General features: G+C 27.8%; 2 protein-coding genes across 6 annotated transcripts in view; one reads left to right on the top strand and one right to left on the bottom strand.

Moving 5' to 3' along the window:
* Positions 1–27,637, bottom strand: part of LOC122859590 (protein ABHD18) — a 170,169-nt gene that overhangs the window by 71,991 nt on the left and 70,541 nt on the right. The window lies entirely within an intron of this gene.
* LOC122859596 lies at positions 407–19,588 on the top strand. Of its 2 annotated transcripts, XM_044163288.1 has the most exons (3): positions 407–1,757; positions 1,862–2,023; positions 19,220–19,588. In XM_044163288.1, the coding sequence occupies exons 1-3, from the start codon at positions 1,241–1,243 to the stop codon at positions 19,249–19,251; spliced, it is 711 nt and encodes a 236-aa protein (XP_044019223.1). In that variant the 5' UTR covers positions 407–1,240; the 3' UTR covers positions 19,252–19,588. The 2 variants fall into 2 exon arrangements, with proteins under 2 accessions (XP_044019223.1, XP_044019222.1); XM_044163287.1 differs by having other exon boundaries at positions 429–2,023.

Below are 27,637 nucleotides of genomic sequence, written 5' to 3'. Positions count from 1 at the left end.
TCTTATTATTTTTATTATTAATATTATTAATATCACTGATATTATTATAAATCGATAATATTATTGTTTTTATTATTAATATGGTTGATACCATTGATATTATTACTAATATTATATTGATATTATTGTTAAGCATAATATCATTGATGATAATAATATCAATATAATATTAGTAATAATAACAATGGTATCAACCATATTAATAATAAAAATAATAAGAATCATAATAATATTCACAATAACATTCATATATAAAAATTGATAATTATTAGTATTTATATTTAAAATATTATTATTATAGATATTATGATTAATATCAATACTGTTGTGAATAATCGATAATATTATAGAAATTATTGTTGTTAAAATTATCATCATTTATATATATTTATAGTATGAATAAGAATAAGTTCGCTAGGTGGCGCAGAAGTAAGTTGTAAAAATTTACTAAGAGTAAAATTAAATAACTTTAATGATAATTAAGTGTAGTAAAACGAAGTAAAGTTGTTTTATCAATATACTAAAACTGTATCTGACTGACTAGACTAAAAATTTAATTCAGTAAAACCATTACTAAAGTGTAAAATAGCTCAAAATTAAGAACTACTGTGTGTATAACCTTTTGTCGAGTGAGTGCCCCAAGCGAGCGGTGCGTTGCAAACATACTAGTAGATGAATTATTATAAACCTGAATAAAGTGTCTAAATGTCATAGTGATTAAACCTTCTAAAGTGTCAATAACATACTAATTGTTATAATTTGTTTGTATATGGATCTTGTGTAGTGTAAAGTGGTGAGTGGTGTGACTCAATGTTGCATCATTGATTTCATATATATATTTATCTCTCTCAATTTTCTGAGACAAATATATTGTCACCAGATTATTGAGTAGGAGTGCCAACATAAAAAAAAAAAAAAAAAAGAATACACCATCAAGCACAGACACAGCCTTCAACACAAGCACATTCATTGATCGGTATAACTAGAATCTATAGTACCAACGCAATTAGCATTTATATATTGAAACAGCTGGTCTCACATATATATACATGAATATAAACAAACAATCTAAGCATAAACATAAAATGGCAACACAAAACATGGTTACAAACAATTCTATATTATGTTCAACTTGTAAAAATAAAATTGTAAATGAAAAAATTAAATGTGTCAATGATGCATGTAATGCATACTATCACCCAGGCTGTGCCAAAGGGTTAAAAAAAAAAATGATTGTGAAATGTGTCGCAAAGTTCTGACACCTGTCACCACACCATCAAATACATTAAGCACACCAACTGATACAATTTTTGAGTTTGATATAACTAAATATCAGATTAGTTTTGATGAAAAAATAAATCAATTGACAAGCAAACTGGATTCGAAAATAACATCAATCAGAAAAGAATTTAATGAAACAGCTAAGTCAATTAAATCAGTATGTGTTGAGCTAAATACTGATCTTGGTAAAATTGTAGCTGCACACAATGTAGCAATAAAAAGCTTACAAAACAGCATGGCTGAAAACAAAAATGCTATTGATATACTAAATGCTAATATTGAAAACAACAATAATATTTGTATACAACAAAGTGTAAAAGAAATAGAAGACAGACTGGCCAGAAAAAGAAACTTCATAATACTTAATATTCCTGAATCAAAATCACCAAGTGAACTGGTTAAAAAATCTGATGACATTAAAGAATTTACTAATCTTATAAAATCAACTGACTCAGCTGAACTTGTTGAAATAGCTGGTAATGTGAATCTCATAAGAATTGGCAAAATAAGTAATCCAGCTAAACCAAGACCAATTAAAGTCATATGCAAAAATTCAACTGACTGTGAATTTATTTTACAGAGCCTTTGGAGTTTCAAGAAGAAACCGGAAACATTGAGTATTTTACAAACAATTTACTTCTCCAAAGACAAAACAAAGCTTCAACAAGAAGACTTCAAAAAAGTAAAAGAAGACTTAATGAATCGTATGAAAAATGGAGAGAAGAATCTGGGAGTAAGAGAGGTAAATGGATTTTTTAAAGTAATCACGAAAAGACCAGCCAATAATAAGACGTACGAAATAAATAAAGATCATCTTCATTATATATGTTAAATCAAAGTATAAATAAGCATTTTTTTTTAATTTGAACTTGATTTATTTATTATTAATTTATATTCATTTTATATATTTTTTTTGTTTGTTGTTCAGTACAATCGATACGTAATTTTTGAGTTAAAATAAATGCAATATTCATTGTTAATTAATAATTGAAAAAAAACTAATAAAGTACTCATACGTTATAAAAGAATAAAAAAGAAAAAAAAAATATTTTATATGCATTTATTACAAGAAGGTATATATTTAAAAATGTTGTATTGATAATAAAAAATATAAAAATTAGCGTGTTGCTAGTACGCGCGGAGGAAGTGAAACTTCTTTCAGAGTAGTTTCATGTCACGCTGAATATTATTAATAATAATAATAATAATAATATTAATACTGACAATAATATTCAAATATAAATATTATTAGTTAATAATAATTATTAGTATTCATATTTCGAATATTATTATTATAAATTTTATTATTTATATCGTCACATTAATGGAAGAAGGGCGTAAGTGCCATTTTTAGGAAATTTAAAAGAAAAGTATGTGAGTGGGAATTTATAAATTTTCGCTTTGCATCCAATTTTAAGGCTTAGAAATAAAAAGTGTGTAACAGGGACTTACGCCTTTTTCCATTTCAAAAATCATTTTGATAAAAGATGAAGATTTGTAATTATTTTTATGTTTTTCTTATTGATAATAAATTATGTATAATTATCAGTAAACAATCAATAATTTAAAAAATCCTGCCATTAAATAAATTTCAAATAAAATTGAAAATATGCCCTTCATCTTTTATCAAAAATTATTTGGATAACGGGAAAAAAGGCGTAAATCCTTGGACATACGCCCTTTATCCTTTATCAAAGGTTGTTACGCCCATTTTCCCTTTTTTTTAAGTATTAAAATTCGATGAAAAACCCGAAAATTTATAAATTTGCACGCCCTTTTTCCTTTAAAATTGACGTTTTTGGCACTTACGCCCTTTATTCTTTAATGCGACGATATAATTGATACCATCGATATTATTACTAATATTATATTGATATTATTGTTAATCATAATATTATTGGAGTTATTATTATTTATAATAATATTCTTCATATATAACCATAGTATAAATAAAATAATAATTTCAAAAATATCATCGATAATAATAATATCAATATAATATTAGTGATAATAACAATAATATTATCGATTTATAATAATATCAGTGATATTAATAATATGAATAATAATATCATGAGACCCGGAAGGGTCTCTCGTTAAAGTTGTTCAAAAACGAGAGACTGCCGGGGATATATGTCTTTTAAGTTCATGTGTGTGACGTCATTGATTTATAGTCAAGTCCATATCTTTTGATTGAGCAATCGAAAAAAAAAAATAACAACAGTTTGATTATATAAATCGAGGTTCCTCTTTCAAATGAGCCTATTATCGAATTTTTCGGTGCATTATTTAAAAAGATATCAATATATGATAAACCGGCCCCCCGTTTTTTTGTAAAAAATAAATTTCTGTCGATTTTGTCGATATTTGAAATTTTTACCAAGTTGGCGTCCTGTATCTGATAAATTCGCCCGAGAATATTGGTTGGTCATCCTGCTCTATCTGATTAGCAGTATGTCATATGGCAGCAAAATGGCGTAGCGATGCTGCGCGCACCATACCTTGTTTTTTATCATTTCCTGTGATTTCTAGGGCCTCTCATTATTATTACTAATCAAAATAATAGTTGTATGAAATGACTCATGTTAAAGATTGTAAGTACATTAGTTAACAAATTAACATTGGCAAGCACAACTGTACTTGCGTACGCTGGTTATTGCGCAGGATTGTTTTGCCAATATTTTTGAATCTTTGCTGCGATCTGCGATACTGCAAGGCAGTATTAAACGTATGACATTACCAGACATTATCGTCAAACTATCCAACGCTGAACACTGCCTCAAAATATTGCGGGAAAACGTTTGGATATTACTTTATATTTTATTGTTGTGTGTGTGCTACTATGAAGTTGCCATATTTTATTAAAGAAAAAAACCAATCAACGAATTTTGAACTCTTCAATTGTCAGTATTTGTAATCATTGTTGAAATAATACATATACAATAATAATACATAATACATAAATAACAGTATTTTATAAGAATATTATTGATACATAGTGTATTAGCTTTCAGTGTCTGTACTTTTTACCGAGATTGAACCCAGATGGGATCTGAACTACTTCCGCGAATCTCCAGTCAGTATTTCAGATCACAGTGTGATAAAAATTATTTATCAATCAACTAGTTATTGAATTTGTAGCTATTGTTGAAATAATATTTATAAAATAATTATAAAATAATAATATTTATTGATGATAGTAATATATAGAGCTTTTAGTGCCTCTAATTTATACAAAGTTAATTCTCGATGCGATCTGAAATACTTCCACAAATTCCAGTCAGTATTTTAGATCATAGTGTGACAGAAATTTTTTACAGTTCAATTAGTTCTATTAAATTTGTAGCTATTGTTGGAGTAATATTCATAAAATAATAATATTCATTGATGATGATCATATATAGAGCTTCTAGTGCCTCTAATTTATACTAAGTTAAATCTCGATGCGATCTGGAATACTTCTACGAATCCCCAGTCGGTATTTCAGATCATAGTGTGACAAAAATTATTCACCAATCAACTAGTTGATAAATTTCTAGCTATTGTTGGAATAATATTTATAAAATAATAATAATATTTATTGACAATAATAATATATAGAGCTTCTAGTGCCTGTACTGTTTACCAATTTTTTACTCGCCACCAGTGTTGGGTAGGTAAGATACCTTGGTATCTTACATGTGTAAGATACCATGTAAGATACCGTATCTTACATCATCGGTTTCATACATCGAGGTATCTTACATTGCGTTCCCAGCGCCTCCTACGAATAAAAGTGGAACCTTCGTGCTACAATTTTTTTTTATCCGATAAATACATGTAATTCATTTATTAAATAAATGAAAATTCCAAAAACAAGCAGTAGCTAAGGAAAAGATGTAGCTAAGGAATTAATGTTGCTTAAAAAAGAATTTCTTTGGCAACTGTAATTCCTTAGCTCCATCTTTTCCTTAGCTACTATTTTTCCTTGGGATTTTTATTTATTTAAAAAATTAGTTATTTAGAATTAAAGCAACATTAATTCCTTAAAACATAATTTTTTGGCAACATTCATTTCTTAGCTACATCTTTTTCTTAGCTACTGCTTTCCCTTGGACATTTGTATCATTAAAAAATAAATTTACATGTATTTTATTTATGAAAAAAATCAAAAAGGTCCAAGGAAAAGCAGTAGCTAAGGAAAAGATGTAGCTAAGGAATTAAGGTTGCCGAAGAATTATATTTTAAGCAACATTATTTCCTTGAAACATAATTTTTTGGCAACCTTAATTCCTTAGCTACATCCTTTTCTTAGCTACTGCTTTTCCTTTGACATTTGTATTATTGAAAAATAAATTTACATGTATTTTATTTATGAAAAACATTAAAAAGGTCCAAGGAAAAGCAGTAGCTAAGGAAAAGCAGTAGCTAAGGAAAAGATGTAGCTAAGGAATTAAGGTTGCCAAAGATTTATATTTTAAGCAACATTATTTCCTTGAAACATAATTTTTTGGCAACCTTAATTTCTTAGCTACTGCTTTTTCTTGGACATTTGTATTATTTAAAAATAAATTTACATGTATTTTTTGGACATTTTTATTTTTAAAAAATCAAATGACATGTATATTATTTATTTAATATAAATAGATAATGTCCGAGGAAAAGCAGTAGCTAAGGAAAAGATGGAGCTAAGGAATTAATATTGCCAAAAAATTATGTTTCAAGCAACATTAATTCCTTAAAACTGATTTTCCTTGATATTATATATATTTATATAACAAATAAATTACATGTACCAATATATATCGAGCAATAAGAACTAATTGTCGAGTCGACAGTCAATAAGAATGTTCAAAATGGCGTCAGAGGTATCTTACAGTTTCTTACAGTATCTTACAGTATCTTACTGTAAGTGTATGAAACCTCAAAAATCGACCATTTACCCATCACTGCTCGCCACGATCTGAAATACTTCTGAGAGATATCCATGGCATTATTTTAGACCGCAGCAAGAAAATAATTGGTGTATATACCGAAAAACCTAGCTTCAGACAGTATTTTAGATCGCAGTAAAGTGACTATTGATAGATGGCGTAAGACACCTGCGTGCGCCGTTTGTTGATAAATTTTTTAAAAAGATGCCTTCGTAATGGTAAATTAACGGCCTTGCCACTAAAATCGGTATCAGTCTGAACTATATAAATTTCTAATGGATTTTTTTTTTTATTATTTCACTTATATTTTTAAAATTATTTTTTTCTTTTTTCTTTTTACGGAGGCTAGGAGCCATAGGCTCAGCCGCAGTCTTGAATTCATCGGCGAAAAAAAAAAAAAGCTCATAACTTACGAACTAAGTAACCGAGAGACTTCGTACTAGGCTCAAAAGAAGCGCATTGAAAAACTCTATCGCCCGCGTAATAGGTTTTTTGCTCTATTGATAATAGTTTTTAGTCAAAAAATTAAAATGTAAATTTTGAAAAAATTTTTTTTCTTACTTAAAAATTTGTGGTGTCTAAACTATCCATCGGAGAGTATTCATCACCAGAGGTTTTTTGTTCGTAAATCTTTTCTGTTTTATATTTCGATATTTTTAAATTATTAATTACGTAACTTAAAATAGTACATACGTTTTTATGTGAAAATTTTACTAGTTATAAAAATTGCGCAATAAATAACTCGACGCAAAATCATAGTAGAGACTTCGTATTAAGCTCAATTTATGTGTCTCAGAAAACTCTATCGCCCGCTTTGCGAAATTCTTTTCCATTTGAAATAGTTTTTGAGAAAAAAAAAAAAAACTATAAAATTGAAAAAAAAAATTCTGATATTTAATTTTTTTTCTCGAAAACCGTTATTAAGAGAGAAAAAAACTTTTCTTGCCGTCACTAGATTTTTTTGAGAGGCATAATTTGAGCCTAATACGAACTCCCTATCTTAATTATAACCAAAGTTATGGCTCGCCGAAAAAAAACTGAAAAACGGCGCAATGAATAACTCAACGCAAAATCAAAAGAGAGACTTCGTATAAGGCTTATTTTATGCGTCTGAAAAAACTCTATTGCCCGCATAATGGGTTTTTTCCCCTATCTATAATAGTTTTTGAGAAAAAAAAAAAAAACTTCAAAATTTGACGAAAAATTCGGATATTTAATTTTTTTGCTCGAAAACCGTTATCGAGAGAAAAAAAAACCCATAATGCCGTCACTAGATTTTTTTAAGGCGCATAATTTGAGCCTAATACGAACTCCCTATCTTGATTATAACAAAAGTTATGGCTCGCCGAAAAAAAACTGAAAAACGGCGCAATGAATAACTCAACGCAAAATCAAAAGAGAGACTTCGTATACGGCTTATTTTATGCGTCTGAAAAAACTCTATCGCCTGCATAATGGGTTTTTTCCTCTATCTATAATAGTTTTTGAGAAAAAAAAAAAAAACTTCAAAATTTGACAAAAAATTCGGATATTTAATTTTTTTGCTCGAAAACCGTTATCGAGAGAAAAAAAAACCCATAATGCCGTCACTAGATTTTTTTAAGGCGCATAATTTGAGCCTAATACGAACTCCTTATCTTGATTATAACAAAATTTATGGCTCGCCGAAAAAAAAATCGAAAAAACGGACCAAAAAATGTCATCATCGAGTTGAAATAAAATGTTTATAAGGCTCCAAAAAAAGTTTTGAAAAACTCTATTGCCCGTTTTTTTTTATTCTTTTTCGGTTGTAAAAAATATCGAGGAAAAAAGAAAAACCTTGAAAAAGAAATCTTTTTTATCGACTGTGTATAGCTAGTTATAATTTAAATCTAGTAATAATTGGTCTTACCAATCAGTCCAATTCACAGGGCAAATTTTTTACAATTTAGGGCTATTTTTTGCCGCTGATGGCGCTTGTAAAATTTTTTTTATATAGATTTTACATACAAAAGCTTCACAAAGCCCCAAATTGTAATGCCCTGTGAATTGGACTGCAGGCTCAATAACATCCATGGTTATTTTTCTTTTCATTTTTTTTACCATTGGTAGTATTGCTTGTTCGTCGTTTCACGGTCAATTTTTTTTTTTTCTTTAATATTCTTTGATGAATTTTTATTATTATTTTTTTTCTAAATCGAACATGTATTTTTGGTTTATAGTTTAAAAATATCTACAAATGTTTAGTTTTTTATTAATTGTAACTCGTATAACTATGTATTTTTTTTTTTAGATTCAATTATTTAAATTATATTCAGAACTATATATTTGTTTTTTATTAATTATAGAATAATTCCAAAATAACCATATTTTTTTTTTTTGTTTTATTTTAGAAATTTTATTGAGTTAGTAAAAAAAAAATTGCAATATTGACCTAGAATAAAAGATTAGGTGACTGTTTTTTTTAAAATTTATTGATTCGTAAAAAGACTCTAAAAAATAATATTAATTATGCAATTTTTGAAATCATTAAGGTAATTAATTGTTTTTTTATTTTTAAGTTCATAACATGGTAATCTGTCTTACATATATCAACACTACGAAAATTTACATCATGCCACAAGACAATAACTACCAAGAAATTAGAATATTTGTAAAATACTATTGATCACGATATCAGCAATATGGTCTTTACATAATACTTGAAAGATGGAGTAATTCGAATAACACTCAGTTTTTAAAATGTTTTTATCCATCACCAAGTTTTTTCACGAGAAAGTTGAGAATATATCACAGTTAAATTTATGAAATGTAAAACTGAATTAAAAAAATTATCGATTGGAATCAACAAGCATTGAAGAAGTTATTAATGACAAGTCTTTTAATAAAATAAAAAATTTCCATAAAAATTATGATATAAAAACATAAATACAAAAAGCTTTTCGGTCAACAAACATTCACAAAGTTATCTATAGAATCTCTGAACAAAACAGGAATGTGAAAAAAATAATAACACAGACAAACATATTATACAGAAAAATAGTATTCAGTCAACGAGCATCGAGAAAATTATTTATAAAATTACTAATCGAAGGTAGATTTTAAAAAATTGAAGGTAGATTTTAAAGAAATTATCGATTGGGATCAACAAGCATTGAGAAGTTATTCATGACAAGTCTTTTAATAAAATAAAAAATTTCCATGAAAATTATGATATAAAAACATAAATACAAAAAGCTTTTCGGTCAACAAACATTCACAAAATTATCTATGGAATCTCTGAACAAAACAGGAATGTGAAAAAAATTATAACACAGACAAACATATTATGCAAAAAAATATTGTTCAGTCAACAAGCATCGAGAAAATTATTTATGAAATTACTAATCGAAGGTAGATTTCAAAAAATTGAAACCACCCAAGTGGAAAAAATATATTTAATTTATATTTAATGGAAATATAAATTAAATTTTATGGATATACAGTTTTGGACATACTAAAAGTAAATTTAGAAAAAATTGAGAACGAATATAAATTAAATTTAGAATATGTTCAAGTTTGGACATACTAAAATTAAACTTTTTCTAAATTTTTTCTTAATTTTTTTTTTATTTTTTGTAAATTTTCTGAAGTGAAACTTCTTTACGGAGGGTAGCAAAAAAATTCGAGGCCCTGCTAGCGTTACGCGCTCGCGTTTACTCTCTGTCACACGCTCGCGTTTACTCTCTGTCACACGCTCTCCTATACTCTCTGTCACGTATACTCTTTCTGGTATACTCTCTCTGGTATACTCTCTCTGGTATACGCTCGGCCACAAGCGGATAAACTCGGAACGTCAGCTGCTATGTGTGTATGCGTGAGCGACTTTTTTTTTTAATTTAATTATTATTAAACAGTTCAACTGAGTTTAATACTTAAATAATTGATTTTAAAAAAAAATTCATTTAAACGTATTAAGCAATAGTTATCTCGCGGGTTTAAAGAATCATTATTATAATAACAATAAAATTATTATAAATATATATAAATGATGATAATATTACCATCTATTCACAATAGTATTGATATTAATAATAATATCTATAATAATAATATTTTGAATATAAATACTAATAATTATCAATATTTATATATAAATGTTATTGTCAATGTTATTATTTATATTATTAATATCACTGATATTATTATAAATCGATAATATTATTGTTATTATTACTAATATTATATTGATATTATTATCATCGATGATATTTTTGAAATTATTATTTTATTTATACTATACGGTTATATATGAATAATATTATTATAAATAATAATAACTCCAATAATATTATGATTAACAATAATATCAATATAATATTAGTAATAATATCGATGGTATCAATTATATTGTCGCATTAAAGAATGCAGTGCCAAAAACGTCAATTTTAAAGGAAAAAGGGCGTAAGTGCGAATTTATAAATTTTCGGGTTTTTCATCTAATTTTAATACTTAAAAAAAAGGGAAAATGGGCGTAACTACCTTTGATAAAGGATAAAGGGCGTATGTCCAAGGATTTACGCCTTTTTTCCCGTTATCAAAATAATTTTTGATAGAAGATGAAAGGCATATTTTCAATTTTATTTGAAATTTATTTAATGGCAGGATTTTTTAAATTATTGATTGTTTACTGATAATTATACATAATTTATTATCAATATGAAAAACATAAAAATAATTACAAATCTTCATCTCTTATTAAAAATGATTTTGAGAATGGAAAAAAGGCGTAAGTCCCTGAACATACGCACTTTTTTTTTCTTTAAGCCTTAAAATTAGATGCAAAGCCCGAACTCACACCCTTTTCCTTTTAGAAAAAAAAAATTCCTAAAAATGGCACTTACGCCCTTCTTCCATTAATGTGTCGATATAAATAATAAAATTTATAATAATAATATTCGAAATATAAATACTAATAATTATTATTAACTAATAATATTCATATTCGAATATTATTGTCAGGATTAATATTATTATTATTATTATTATTATTATTATTATTATTATTATTAATATTCAGCGTGACATGAAACTACTCTGAAATAAGTTTCACTTCCCCCGCGCGTACTCGCAACACGCTAATTTTTTTTTTTTTAAATTTAATTTTCGTATGTTCAAAACTGTATTCATTTTAAATTTAGTTTATATTTTTTCTAAATATAAAATAAACATATTTTTTTCACTTGGGCAGAATAAAATCCACTCTGAAAGCAATACTCAGAAAATATGCATCGATTATATTCAGTAATATTCAGATACATTGAATTATTATATGTAAGCTGATTCTTACCAATGTGTACTTATAATATCGAAACGATTAGTTACACCTTCTTTGTTTCTTTTTTATAATCAGAATAAATTTTTAAATGCAAAAGTTTGGAATAAATTATTTAACCTTTTTTTGAATCTAAAAATTAAAATAAAAAATACAGTCACCTTAAGAAACGAAGATATTTTATTACTACTTATTGTAATATATTTTATAAGAAATTCAAATAATTGTTAGTAAAATATCTTTGTATCCTAATATTATTAAAGAGTTGTATTTTTTATTATAAATCCGAAATTAATTGTAAAATTATAAAAAAACGATTGAAATATTCGTAAAAATAAAAGAAAATATAAATGAGAGATGCCGCGATACGATACGATACGATAATTGGCTGATTATCGTATCGTGTCGCGAAAGATGATTGTCGTTATCGTATCGTGTCGTCTAAAAATTCGACAAAAATCGGATTATCGTGTCGTCTTATTATCGTATCGTCATAGGTGTTGTCGTATCGTATCGGGTATTATCGACATGATCGACGATAATTTTTTTGTTTGAGTATAATTTACAGGGAAATTTTAAAATATTTTTTGCATACAAAAACATTATAAAAGCAGGAAGAATTATCTTAAGGACAATAAGTAAATTACATGAATTATCTAAGTAAAAATTATTATAGTCAAAATTTATTATGTTTAAATTCATGGTTTAAAAGTTCATTGGCAAATAATATTGAAAAAAAACTTGAAAACCAAATTTAAAAAAAAATATTATAACACATGCAACAACGGTTTATATAATTTATATAAAATTATTATTAGTTATCATATTATTATAATTTATATTACTTTCATATTGTTAGATTAATATGTATCTAATATTATATGTTGCAGTAATCTATTTTTTCTTTAATTTAATATTTTCTGGAGTTTAACAATATGAAAATATTGCTTTGATTTAAATGTATATTTTTCGACATTATCGCGATGACACGATAATTTTATCGGTTATCGTCAGTCAAATATCGTATCGTGTCGTGACGACGATACGATAAAAAATGGCATTATCGTATCGTTGTCGTCATTATCGTATCGCCTTGTCGCGATATTATCGATTATCGCGGCATCTCTAAATATAATTAAATGTTTATAATTTTTATTGATCAATTAATTGAACATATCTGGAACCATGAAAAATGAAATCCCTTTTTTATTTTAGTATATGATCTATCTTACGGTAAATTTCGTTTTAATGATCATCTAAATATTTAACTAAAATTAAAATACCCAAGTGGAAAAAATATATTTAATTTATATTTAATGGAAATATAAATTGAATTTAATGGATATACAGTTTTGGACATACTAAAAGTAAATTTAGAAAAAATTTAGAAAAGATTTAGAACAAATATAAATTAAATTCAGAAAATGTTCAAGTTTGGACATACTAAAATTAAGCTTTTTCTAAATTTTTTCTTGATTTTTTTTTATTTTTTGTAAATTTTTTTTAAATTTAATTTTCGTATGTTCAAAACTGTATATATTTTAAATTTAGTTTATATTTTTTCTAAATCTTTTCTAAATTTTTTCTAAATATAAAATAAATATATTTCACATTTCCAATAGATATATTTTTTCCACTTGGGTATCTTTCTTTTAAATATACTTAATGTTATCGTTACTTAACAATTAAATTATATCTAAGCAATAAAAACAACAATGGCCCTAGCCGGAGTATTGAAAATTTTTAATTTTCAACGGGTAACGCGGGCCACACGCCCCAACAAACGTTACCAGATCTTTTTTTGGTAATACAATCATTCATGAATTGATTGATTATTTTTACTTTTAAGCTGAATGTTTAAACAAAAGAAGTGAAATAATATACAAAATCAAAAATATAATTTTTGTGAAAAACAAACTCGTTAAAGTTGTTCTTTACGTTAGCTTAGTACTACTGTATATACTAAATTTTTATTCAATTTAACAAAAAAAAATAAAAAATTCAAACAAACGATGATAAATAATTTAGGAGAATTAAAGCTGCTTGTGTTTGAAAAATAAAATTGAAATAAAAAAAGATCACGTTTTATCCTTATTACACAAACAAACTTTAACGCCACGGTTTTCTTCACAATTTCAAGATTAGGTTTTTCAGACGAAAACTTTTCAGCAAAGATGCAATTTGATAATCAACAATCTCACTTTTTTTTTATATATCTTGTTATTGGATTTACTTTTCAGCTTGTCTTTAGATGAGCTTGATATTAGATTTTTTGTTATTTGCAGGGTATTTCATATAAATTTTTTTGGAAACGTAAATTATATTTCTGTTTTTCTGTAATTTTTTGATAACTTCACCTTCCTTTATAGTTATCACAACACTAGTACAGCTGTAATTGAGTTGCTGATAAATAACAATCGATAAATCAATCAATGCAAACGACAACTATTCTTGTTTACCTGGGATAGGCATAAAGAAAAGATTTTTAATTTCTTCATTTTCAATTTAAAATAGGCTATTTTGGAGTTACATCACATATTTGAGTCCTCTTAAAGAAAAAATTTGTCAGCTGTACCTGATTAATAATCAAAAAAAATTTTTGTCAAATACGCCCTGGTAGAAATATTTCTCCGACTTTTTTCCAACTTTTCTTCGCCATTTCTCCACCTCTTTACGAAAATGACCCATAGTTGGAGAAATGGCGGACAAATTTCTCCAACCTTTTTCCAGCCAAAAATTTATTCCCTTTTTTTCCGACTTTTCTCCAACTTTTTTCCGCCATTTCTTCAACCTGAAATTTATTCCAACTTTTTTCCAACTTTTTTTCAACCTACTTCAACCAAAAATTTACTCCAATTTTTTTTCAACTTCTTTCCAACTTTTCTCCAACCATGGGTCATTTTCGTAAAAAGGTGGAGAAAGTTGGAAAAAATGCGGAGAAAGTTGGAAAAAGTTGGAGAAATATTTCTACCAGGGCGTGCATACGAAATCTGTTTCCTAATAATTTGACGTCTCTATTGAAAAATTATTTATTCGCATGTGATACAATATCGAGTCTTAGATGAAAGTATTGTCGATTATTTTAAATGGACATATCATGAAATTATATTAAGTCTTAGCTGTCTGTCAACCTGATCTTGGAATTGTGAAGAAAACCGCGGCGTTAAAGTTCGTTTGTGTAATAAGGATAAAACGTGATCTTTTTTTATTTCGATTTTATTTTTCAAACACAGGTAGCTTTAATTCTCCTACATTATTTATCATCGTTTGTTTGAATTTTTTATTTTTTTTTGTTAAATTGAATAAAAATTTAGTATATACAGTAGTACTAAGCTAACGTAAAGAACAACTTTAACGAGTTTGTTTTTCACAAAAATTATATTTTTGATTTTGTATATTATTGACAATAACATTCATATATAAATATTGATAATTATTAGTATTGATATTCAAAATATTATTCTTACAGATATTATTATTAATATCAATACTATTGTGAATAATTGATAATATTATCAAAATTATTGTAGTTATAATTATCATTTATATATATTTATAATAATTTTATTGTTATTATAATAATGATTCTTTAAACCCGCGAGATAACTATTGCTTGATACGTTTAAATGAATTTTTTTTAAAAATCAATTATTTAAGTATTAAACTCAGTTGAACTGTTTAATAATATTTAAATAAATAAACAAACAAAAAGTCGGACATGCATACACACATAGCAGCTGACGCTCCGAGTTTATACGCTATATATAGTGCATGCATAATGCTTGCCGGCTTCCCTTCTCTCTATCTAATTCTCCTCTCTTTATCCGCTTGCGACCGAGCGTATAGCAGAAAGTATACGAGAGAACGTCTACAAGGTAGTATACGGGAGAATGTCTACAAGAGAGTATACGATAGAGTAAACGCGAGAGTAAACGCAAGAGTAAACGCCAGAGTAAACGCGAGCGCGTAACGCTAGCAGGGCCTCGAATTTTTTTGCTACCCTCCGTAAAGAAGTTTCACTTCAAAAAAAAAAGTTTACTTTTGTTCACTTTATATTTATACAGCCGAGACTAGACGAGACTCCGATTTTTTTTACTCGAGACGAGACCGAGACGAGACTCTGATTTTTTCAGCCGAGACGATACCGAGACGAGACTGTTGTTTTGGTAATTTTTCGAGAACGAGACGAAACTCGATCAAATCTCGTCTCGTCTCGTGTGCATCTCTAGTAATGTTATTTCATTATTGATTCCAAACTTATTCTTCCATTTTTTTCAGTCTCGTAAAAGTTCTTGTATCAATTGTTTTTGTTGTATCATTTGACAAATTATCAAGTGAACTTACTGATAAATCTTGTCTTAACCAAGCTTGAAGATCTTCAACACTTGATAATGATGTTTCGTCACTCACTGACAGCAACCATCTTTTATTGTCATCAAATTCAACATGCGATAAATCAATTATATCATCGAAAAATTCGTTGATAATGATGCCTTAGGCTTTAAATATAATTCACTTCATCTGACATTTTATAATTATTTATATTTATTACTCAAACTTACAAAATAGTTGTGCAACAACCATCACAAAAAGATAAACAAGTCAAAAATAGTATTTAAAAATCACACAGCTTTTTTGCTCTATAGACAGATGCTTCTGGCAGCTGATTTAGATATTAAAAATATCATATACATTTATAATTTTGAAATTGTTTAAAAAAATAATTTTTTCTTTCAATTTTTGTCATCAGTTATTATATTGATTTTTGGAGGCATTATGGAATTGTTAATAAAAATGCTTAATTAACAATTGCATGGTGCCTTTAAAAATCTATATTTTTCAATAAATTTTTTTTTATTTTAAAGAGCAGACCGTTGGTTAATATGTACCGATAAAATTAGAATTCGTCCCCTTAATAATAATAACACAGTATTGTAAATTGAAATTTTGGAGTAACTTGTTTTTTTATTAATATTATTGAGGTACAAAGCTAGATTAATTCCACAGCCATTTGACACAATAATTTAAAAAATAATTCATAAATATCATTTAATGATGTGTGAACTAATTTGTACTACTATTTTTTTAATTTGTATCTCAAAATTAATGGTTGAAAAAGCGTTAAACAACTTTGTTTCATCTAATTAACTTAGAATTATCGGAAAAGTTGCTGGAGGTCCAGAATATTTTGTACTAATTTGTATCAACAACATTGGAATTCGTACCTCAAGAATACTGACTACAAAAAAAAATATTGACTCGAAAATGTTTATATATACGGGTGCAAACTGTTTCGAATATGAATATTTTTTATTGAATTATCATCTAATATAAGAAAAAAAAGCAGAGGCTAATTTGTAATATTACGATCATAATTCGTATCTTGATTATAATAAATAAATATTGTGAATTGAAAATTTGAAATTAACTATTTTTCTTCAATATTATTGAAGTCAAAGGGAAAAACAGGGACGTAGGTAATTTCAGATATTGTGTGTTTTGCCATAATTAAAGCTAAGTAAAAAATCTAGCTAAGGAAAAAATATAGCTTGTTATTAATTAAAATTATTTGAAAAGTAAAAATTATTCTAAGTCCCTTTTTTTACTTTTATTTGACTTGGCAAAACTAGCCAAAACTAGAGAGTTAAAACTGAATCTACTTAACAGTAGAACAGCATCAACTGACATAAGCCGTGACCCTCACCGCTGGGTGCCAAGAATCTGAATTTACCGTTTCCCAATTGAAAAAAAGTTCTACCACAACAAAATATCAAAAAATTTCTATGATCGCAATCTTGAACTTCCGGCCTTCCGAGTGAGTTTTCAAACGAACCCCAGGCACTCTATTTATGCGCAAACTTATTTATGTTCATGCGTGAGCACGATTTTTATATCAGTGGGAAAAGGAAGCTGTCAATGAACATCCGTTTCATAGTCTGCTCAAAATCTTTCTGACTTTGGGAATTTTGAAGTTTTTTATAAAAAAAAATATAGGGGTATGTAATCAGGGCTCACGAATTGAATTTTTATCCCACAATACGTACGCGCCGCGAGGTAGTCAAAAAAGAATTGTTTTCCCCGATAAATCGTCGTAACTTTTTCAAAAATTGAGAAAAAAAAATTAAAAACGCGTGAATTTTCTACGGATCGGGACCTTTTTTTTAACTCTCATTATTTTGGCGATTAAACTACTCCTTTTTCCCCTATATTAACTAAACCCTGCATGAAGAATAAAATGATACGACTTACAATTAATTTAACAAAAATAATATACAAATCGGAATAAAATAAAATCTTAGTGAAGACAGAACCAGTTTTTATGTTCTATCTTTTTTTTTTATTACTCTATGCTTTTTTATTCGCGACGTTTAACGCGAAGGAGAACAGAGAGGAATGGTGGGAAACCTAAATAAATATTTTAATGGGAGCAAATGAGGCGACCAAGGAAGCCCCAGGTAAGAAGTGACGACGGGCACAAGCCTGGGACAAGCCTGATTACCCGGTCAGGCCTGAGACACAAGCCTGTGCCGAGTCTGAAATGTTCACGATGTATTTGCTGGTGTCGGACTAATGTCAGGATTGACACAGGCTTGTGTTCCCAGGCTCGACACCGGCTTGCAAAAAAAATTATAAAAAAATATAAATAAACAATTATTATTAATTTATTAAGCTGACATTATTATTTTTTACGCGATAGAATTTGAATTAACGATAATTATATGAACGAAAATAAACAGCGTAACGGGGGATCGATCCTAGGTCACTCACGTGGAACTCCAATGCTCTATCAAGTCAACCACCGGGGTATTAATGAAAGAGTCAGTCAAATTTTTTTTATATGAATAAATTTATTTGAGAGTCAATTCACAGTCTTTGTAAAAGCGTGGCACGATAGTCAAAACCTAATAATTGTTATTTAAAATTTTTATTTACAATTTATAGATCTAATTAATATAATTTTTTTTTTAATTGAATATATGCACAAGTCAAGTCCCGTGTGAGGATCGTAAAACGGGCTTGACACAAGGCTCGTGTGAGGCCGCGGAAAACAAAAAAAAACAGGCTTGACACCAGCTTGGACTATTGAGGCCTGTGTGAGACTGGGAAAAATAACAGGGACAGTCTTGTGTCAAGCCTGTGTTAACGAGGCTCGTGTGAGGCCGGGGAAAACAAAAAAAACAGGCTTGACACCAGCTTGGACTATTGAGGCCTGTGTGAGGCCGGGGAAAACAATGGGCACAAGCTTGTGTCAAGCCTGTGCTCCCAAGGCTTGATACACGACCCTCGCACAAGCCTGGCACAGTTGTTCAAGCCCGAGAACTCCTACCTGGGAGGGATCGTTCTGTCGCAGTCTTGTTTGGCCAGATAAATTTAATAATGATTTCACCGCGATTGCACGATTGATCTGGAACATTAGACGCGAATATCTCGGAAAATACTTGATTTACAAATAAAACTTGTTCAATCTAAATTATTCTATATTTTTTTTTCTATAAATTTCACTTTTACTATTTTTTTCTATCCTCCTCCGTTCTTGTGCTAACTTCAAAATAAACTCTTTATTATTTTTAACCTTTTTCCTTGTCCCTTTCATATTTTAAACCCCACTATTCATCATTCATCTGGTTATAATTATTGTTACTATCATTATTTTTAATGAAGATATTTTTTTTTACTAAAATAAATATAAATTTCGGCATTTTTTATTTATTTTTTTCTTATTTCGTTTTAGCCTTGGACCAATTTCGTTTAAACGTCAAATAACGTCACGTTTCGACAGAGGATCGACCCGAGTAGAAATTCAAGTCAGGTCCTGATTAGGACCTGATCAGGATGTCATCATTTCAAATCAGGATGGTAATGTTTCTTCATAAGGTTCGGATCCGGATTGAATGAGTGTACCTGACGTCGTCTTCAAGATAACGTTAGGATACATGATCCAAAATCGATCCGAAGTCTAGATCCAATTGTGATCAGGGTACCTGATTCGAAATGGCAAACATATTTTTATTTGCAAAAAAAAAAAAAAAAACAAAGTTTTTTTCTTTATATTTTTCATAACATATAGTGGTAAATATGTGACGGATGAATAAACTATACAATATGGAACTAACTTGAATCTAATTATTGGGCCCTAAAACCTGACCTAAATTAATTTACAGTGACCGGGTCTCGAACCCTCAAACACGGAATTGAAAAATTTGTGGGCGATGCTCTACCCAGTGAGCTAAAACTGAAAACACGGTCCTGTGTGCCGCTCGACTATATATAGATATACACTTCCATGAGAGACAGCGCGCCTGCGTGCCGCTCCACTATGTATAGGTATACACTTTCATGAGAGACAGCGTGCGGACCGTGTTTTTCACTCTTTATTTATTCGTATCTCAAAAAGTTATGAAAATGCTAAACCTATAATTTGCTCAAAAATTTCTTATATTTTAAGGATTATTTATTGATAGAAAAAAAAAAAAACAATTGAGTCCAAGTTTGAGAAAAATCGATTTCAATTGTTGATTTAACAATTAATGGTGGAAAAATTGTTGAAACAATTTTTCATAGTTTTTTTTGTAAACTACCCGAGTAGAAATTCAGGTCAGGTTCGGATCAAGCCCTGATCAGGCTTGCCTGATTTCAAATCCAATCTGGATCCAGATACTGGATCCGAACCTGATCAGGATGTAACGTTTTTTCGTAAGGTTCGGATCCAGAATGGATCAGGATACCTGATCAGGCTGTGGTAAAGATACATGATCCATAATGGATCCAGATTCCGGATCAAAACTGGATCAGGATACATGATTTATTCAAAAAAAAAAAAAAAAATTAATAATTTCAAATCTATTTTTTTTTACGGAGGCTAGGAGCCATAGGCTCAGCCGCAGTCTTGAATTCATCGGCGAAAAAAAAAAAAAGCTCATAACTTACGAACTAAGTAACCGAGAGACTTCGTACTAGGCTCAAAAGAAGCACATTAAAAAACTCTATCGCCCGCGTAATAGGTTTTTTGCTCTATTGATAATAGTTTTTAGTCAAAAAATTAAAATGTAAATTTTGAAAAAATTTTTTTTCTTACTTAAAAATTTGTGGTGTCTAAACTATCCATCGGAGAGTATTCATCACCAGAGGTTTTTTGTTCGTAAATCTTTTCTGTTTTATATTTCATTATTTTTAAATTATTAATTACGTAACTTAAAATAGTACATACGTTTTTATGTGAAAATTTTACTAGTTATAAAAATTGCGCAATAAATAACTCGACGCAAAATCATAGTAGAGACTTCGTATTAGGCTCAATTTATGTGTCTCAGAAAACTCTATCGCCCGCTTTGCGAAATTCTTTTCCATTTGAAATAGTTTTTGAGAAAAAAAAAAAAAACTATAAAATTGAAAAAAAAAATTCTGATATTTAATTTTTTTTCTCGAAAACCGTTATTAAGAGAGAAAAAAACCTTTCATGCCGTCACTAGATTTTTTCAAGGCGCATAATTTGAGTCTAATACGAACTCCCTATCTTAATTATAACAAAAGTTATGGCTCGCCGAAAAAAAACTGAAAAACGGCGCAATGAATAACTCAACGCAAAATCAAAAGAGAGACTTCGTATACGGCTTATTTTATGCGTCTGAAAAAACTCTATCGCCTGCATAATGGGTTTTTTCCTCTATCTATAATAGTTTTTGAGAAAAAAAAAAAAAACTTCAAAATTTGACAAAAAATTCGGATATTTAATTTTTTTGCTCGAAAACCGTTATATCGAGAAAAAACCCATAATGCCGTCACTAGATTTTTAAGGCGCATAATTTGAGCCTAATACGAACTCTTATCTTGATTATAACAAAATTTATGGCTCGCCGAAAAAATCGAAAAACGGACCAAAAATGTCATCATCGAGTTGAAATAAAATGTTTATAAGGCTCCGTTTTGAAAAACTCTATTGCCCGTTTTATTCTTTTCGGTTGTAAAAATATCGAGGAAAAAGAAAACCTTGAAAAAGAAATCTTTTATCGACTGTATAGCTAGTTATAATTTAAATCTAGTAATAATTGGTCTTACATTAAATCGTACAAACGGACAGTGTATATCAAAGTGTTCAATTCAAAATTTTTAAAATTTAGGGCTATTTTTTGCCGTGGCGCTTGTAAAATTTTTTTATATAGATTTTACATACAAAAGCTTCACAAGCCGCCAGTGGAGGAAAAGCCCCAAAATGCCCTGTGAATTGGACTGCAGGCTCAATAACATCCATGGTTATTTTTCTTTTCATTTTTACCATTGGTAGTATTGCTTGTTCGTCGTTTCACGGTCAATTTTTTTTTTTTTAATATTTTTGATGAATTTTATTATTTTTTTTCTAAATCGAACATGTATTTTTGGTTTATAGTTTAAAAATATCTACAAATGTTTAGTTTTTTATTAATTGTAACTCGTATAACTATTTATTTTTTTTTTTAGTTTCAATTATTTAAATTATATTCAGAACTATATATTTGTTTTTTATTAATTATAGAATAATTCCAAAATAACCATATTTTTTTTTTTTTGTTTTATTTTAGAAATTTTATTGAGTTAGTAAAAAAAAAATTGCAATATTGACCTAGAATAAAAGATTAGGTGACTGTATTTTTTAAAATTTATTGATTCGTAAAAAGACTTTAAAAAATAATATTAATTATGCAATTTTGAAATCATTAAGGTAATTAATTGTTTTTTATTTTAAGTTCATAACATGGTAATCTGTCTTACATATATCAACACTACGAAAATTTACATCATGCCACAAGACAATAACTACCAAGAAATTAGAATATTTGTAAAATACTATTGATCACGATATCAGCAATATGGTCTTTACATAATACTTGAAAGATGGAGTAATTCGAATAACACTCAGTTTTTAAAATGTTTTTATCCATCACCAAGTTTTTTCACGAGAAAGTTGAGAATATATCACAGTTAAATTTATGAAATGTAAAACTGAATTAAAAAAATTATCGATTGGAATCAACAAGCATTGAAGAAGTTATTAATGACAAGTCTTTTAATAAAATAAAAAATTTCCATAAAAATTATGATATAAAAACATAAATACAAAAAGCTTTTCGGTCAACAAACATTCACAAAGTTATCTATAGAATCTCTGAACAAAACAGGAATGTGAAAAAAATTATAACACAGACAAACATATTATACAGAAAAATAGTATTCAGTCAACGAGCATCGAGAAAATTATTTATGAAATTACTAATCGAAGGTAGATTTTAAAAAATTGAAGGTAGATTTTAAAGAAATTATCGATTGGGATCAACAAGCATTGAGAAGTTATTCATGACAAGTCTTTTAATAAAATAAAAAATTTCCATGAAAATTATGATATAAAAACATAAATACAAAAAGCTTTTCGGTCAACAAACATTCACAAAATTATCTATGGAATCTCTGAACAAAACAGGAATGTGAAAAAAATTATAACACAGACAAACATATTATGCAAAAAAATATTGTTCAGTCAACAAGCATCGAAAAAATTATTTATGAAATTACTAATCGAAGGTAGATTTCAAAAAATTGAAACCACCCAAGTGGAAAAAATATATTTAATTTATATTTAATGGAAATATAAATTAAATTTTATGGATATACAGTTTTGGACATACTAAAAGTAAATTTAGAAAAAATTGAGAACGAATATAAATTAAATTTAGAATATGTTCAAGTTTGGACATACTAAAATTAAACTTTTTCTAAATTTTTTCTTAATTTTTTTTTTATTTTTTGTAAATTTTTTTTAAATTTAATTTTCGTATGTTCAAAACTGTATATATTTTAAATTTAGTTTATATTTTTTCTAAATCTTTTCTAAATTTTTTCTAAATTTTTTCTAAATTTAATTTTAGTATGTCCAAAACTGTATATATTTTAAATTTAATTCATATTTTTTCTAAATTTTTTCTAAATATAAAATAAACATATTTTTTTCACTAAGAAAGAATAAAATCCATAGCAAATACTTCAGAAAATATGCATCGATTATATTCAGTAATATTCAGATACATTGAATTATTATATGGGTGCTGATTCTTACCAATGTGTACTTATAATATCGAAACGATTAGTTACACCTTCTTTTTTCTTTTCTATAATCAGAATAAATTTTTAAACGGAAAAGTTTGGAATAAATTATTTAACCTTTTTTTGAATCTAAAAATTAAAATAAAAAATACAGTCACCTTAAGAAACGAAGATATTTTATTACTACTTATTGTAATATATTTTATAAGAAATTCAAATAATTGTTAGTAAAATATCTTTGTATCCTAATATTATTAAAGAGTTGTATTTTTATTATAAATCCGAAATTAATTAAAATTATAAAAACGATTGGAATATCTGTAAAAAATAAAAGAAAATATAAATGAGAGATGCCGATATTACGATACGATAATTGGCTGATTATCGTATCGTGTCGCGAAAGATGATTGTCGTTATCGTATCGTGTCGTCTAAAAATTCGACAAAATCGGATTATCGTGTCGTCTTATTATCGTATCGTCATAGGTGTTGTCGTATCGTATCGGGTATTATCGACATGATCGACGATAATTTTTTGTTTGAGTATAATTTACAGGGAAATTTTAAAATATTTTTGCATACAAAAACATTATAAAAAGCAGAAAAGAATTATCTTAAGGACAATAAGTAAATTACATGAATTATCTAAGTGTAAAATTATTATAGTCAAAATTTATTATGTTTAAATTCATGGTTTAAAAGTTCATTGGCAAATAATATTGAAAAAACTTGAAAACCAAATTTAAAATATTATAACATATAACAACGGTTTATGTAATTTATATAAAATTATTATTAGTTATCATATTATTATAATTTATATTACTTTCTATATTGTTAGATTAATATGTATCTATATTATATGTTGCAGTAATCTATTTTTCTTTAATTTAATATTTTCTGGAGTTTAAATAATATGAAAAATATTGCTTTGATTTAAATGTATATTTTTCCGACATTATCGCGATGACACGATAATTTTATCGGTTATCATCAGTCAAATATCGTATCAGCCGACGACGATACGATAAAAATGGCATTATCGTATCGTTGTGTCATTATCGTATCACCTTGTCGCGATATTATCGATTATCGCGGCATCTCTAAATATAATTAAATGTTTATAATTTTATTGATCAATTAATTGAAAATATCTGGAACCATGAAAAATGAAACCTTTTTTATTTTAGTATATGATCTATCTTACGGTAAATTTCGTTTTAATGATCATCTAAATATTTAACTAAAATTGAAATACCCAAGTGGAAAAATATATTTAATTTATATTTAATGGAAATATAAATTGAATTTATGGATATACAGTTTGGACATACTAAAAGTAAATTTAGAAAAAATTTAGAAAAGATTTAGAACAAATATAAATTAAATTCAGAAAATGTTCAAGTTTGGACATACTAAAATTAAGCTTTTTCTAAATTTTTTCTTGATTTTTTTTTATTTTTTGTAAATTTTTTTTAAATTTAATTTTCGTATGTTCAAAACTGTATATATTTTAAATTTAGTTTATATTTTTTCTAAATCTTTTCTAAATTTTTTCTAAATTTAATTTTAGTATGTCCAAAACTGTATATATTTTAAATTTAATTCATATTTTTTCTAAATTTTTTCTAAATATAAAATAAATATATTTCACATTTCCAATAGATATATTTTTTCACTTGGGTATCTTTCTTTTAAATATACTTAATGTTATCGTTACTTAACAATTAAATTATATCTAAGCAATAAAAACAACAATGGCCCTAGCCGGAGTATTGAAAATTTTTAATTTTCAACGGGTAACGCGGGCCACACGCCCCAACAAACGTTACCAGATCTTTTTTTAATTTGAAATCTAACGCTTAACAGAATACAGATAAACTTTATTATTACAAACTGACCTAATTGATAATTTACCTAACTAATTATTGCTACGACCGGGGTTCGAACCCTTCGACACGGGATTACAACGCTAGTACTTGACACGCTCGGCCATTGAGGCATTCGATAATTCGTACTAACTTTTTGTCCTCGAGAGCCTTATTAAAGGAATATCAGGTTATCTTATTTTATCCTTAATAGGATAGCCTGATCCATTCTGGAACAAGACTGGATCAAGAAAAATTATTTGAAAAAAATAAATTCAATAATTTTTCTGATCAAGATTTGATCCAGAATGGATCAGGCTACTCTATTAAGGATAATACAGATAGCCTGATGCTATCCTGATCAGGCAATTTGTAAAAATTCAAAGACGCAAATTTGATACTTGTTTCTTCATCCATTTTGGATCCAGCTAGCCTTATCTATCTTAGTAGTTTGATCCATTCTGGATCAAGACTGGATCAAAAAAATTATTTGAAAAAATAAATGCAATAATTTTTCTTGATCAAGATTTGATCCAGAATGGATCAGGCTACTCTATTAGGATAAAATACAGATAGTTTGATGCTATCCTGATCAGGCCATTCCTACTTATTTTAATAGGGTAGTTTGATTCAGTCGGATCAGGACTTGATCAAGATGAAATTATTTAAAAATTAAATTAATTTAATACTTTTATCTTGATCAAGTCCTGATCCGGACTGGATCAGGCTATCCCTATTAAGGAAAAGATGATCCAGGCTTGATCAGGATGTGATAGAGTTACTTGAATAGGGATAGCCTTACGATATCCTGATCAGGCCTGGATCAGTGTTCAGGCTATCCTGAACAAGTTTCTACTCGGGTATAAGTAAAAGTGAAACTTTTTTGTCTCAATAATTTTGTTGATTCAGTCAATAGTTTTTGAGTAAAAACCATGCAAAAGCTGGTACATTCTTGAAAAATCCTTAAAAATCAAAACTAAAAAAAATCACAAGTCAAAATTTTTTGGAAAAAAAAAAAAAAAATACATATTCAATATTCTTCGCTCGAGAACAATAAAAAAAATATTCCAAGTGAATTCAATTTTTGGACTTAAAATTCACGTGGATCTAGCCATATGCATAATAAATATATATGTTGAGAGTGTAATAACGTTATCCTGATACTATCCTGAACAAGAACATTTGTATGTAGAAAAATAAATTATTTCACATTTTTTATTGGATCAAGTCTGGATCCAGATTGGATCAAGATATCCTTATTAAGGATAAGTCAAGGTTATCCTGAAGCTATCCGGATCAGGCAACTTCTATTTTGAAAAATAAATTATTTGATAATTTTTACTTGATCAAGTCTGGATACAGATTGGATCAAGATATCCCTGTTAAGGATAAGTTAAGGTTATCCTGATGTTATCTGGATCGAACAAATTGTACTTCCCCACACGGAGAGAAATCCGCAGCAAATATTACTGTAGTGGTATCGTAAAAATCATAGCTGACGTCATTAAAGCGACTAATTCCCACTTATTATAATGATTATTATTATATTTCATCTAAATTTTTTACTGTAGTCTACCGAAATTTTTGGAAGTCTCGAGTTAATGGTATACTTTATGCCAGAAATTACTGTAGTATACAGCAGGTTTTCCCGCCAGATGACACGAATATTTATTGGAAATCAAGTGTGTTCCTAACCTCTTCTAAAAAAGTTTATTGTTTTTATTTTATTCATGAATTTAAATAAAAATACGGTGAAACACATGAAAATTATAAAATGGTTTATTTTTTTAAAATTGATAAACACGTTACATTTTTATTTTGATGTTTAAATAATAAGGTTTCATTTAATTTTTTGTGACGTTTTTTTGTTTTGTTTTGATTAAAATTACTGTAGTGTAGTAGGAAATTCTAGTCGATCCTGGTGGCCTTCCCACGCAACTTCTCAATTTCCAGTAGACTACAGTAAAATTTGTTTGATACTCTACAGCATTATTTGTTGCGGATTTCTCTCCGTGCAGGATTGCTATTCTTGGTCCCGTATTGCGGGTGTTATTGCAGATCCCTCAATAACTATTTGCCGACAAGAAATGTTCGTCGCGATAGAAATAAAATGAAGGCGCTTGTTGTTGCTTTCATGTGAAGCTGCCATAGTGGTATGTAAACACAAAAATAAGGTATTTATGTTTTTCTGTCGCGACGAACATTTCTTGT

Source organism: Aphidius gifuensis, linkage group LG6 (assembly GCF_014905175.1).
Source record: "Aphidius gifuensis isolate YNYX2018 linkage group LG6, ASM1490517v1, whole genome shotgun sequence".
Lineage (NCBI taxonomy): Eukaryota > Metazoa > Arthropoda > Insecta > Hymenoptera > Braconidae > Aphidius > Aphidius gifuensis.
Note: the sequence above shows the minus strand (reverse complement) of the source record. Positions and strands in the feature narration are given on the sequence as shown.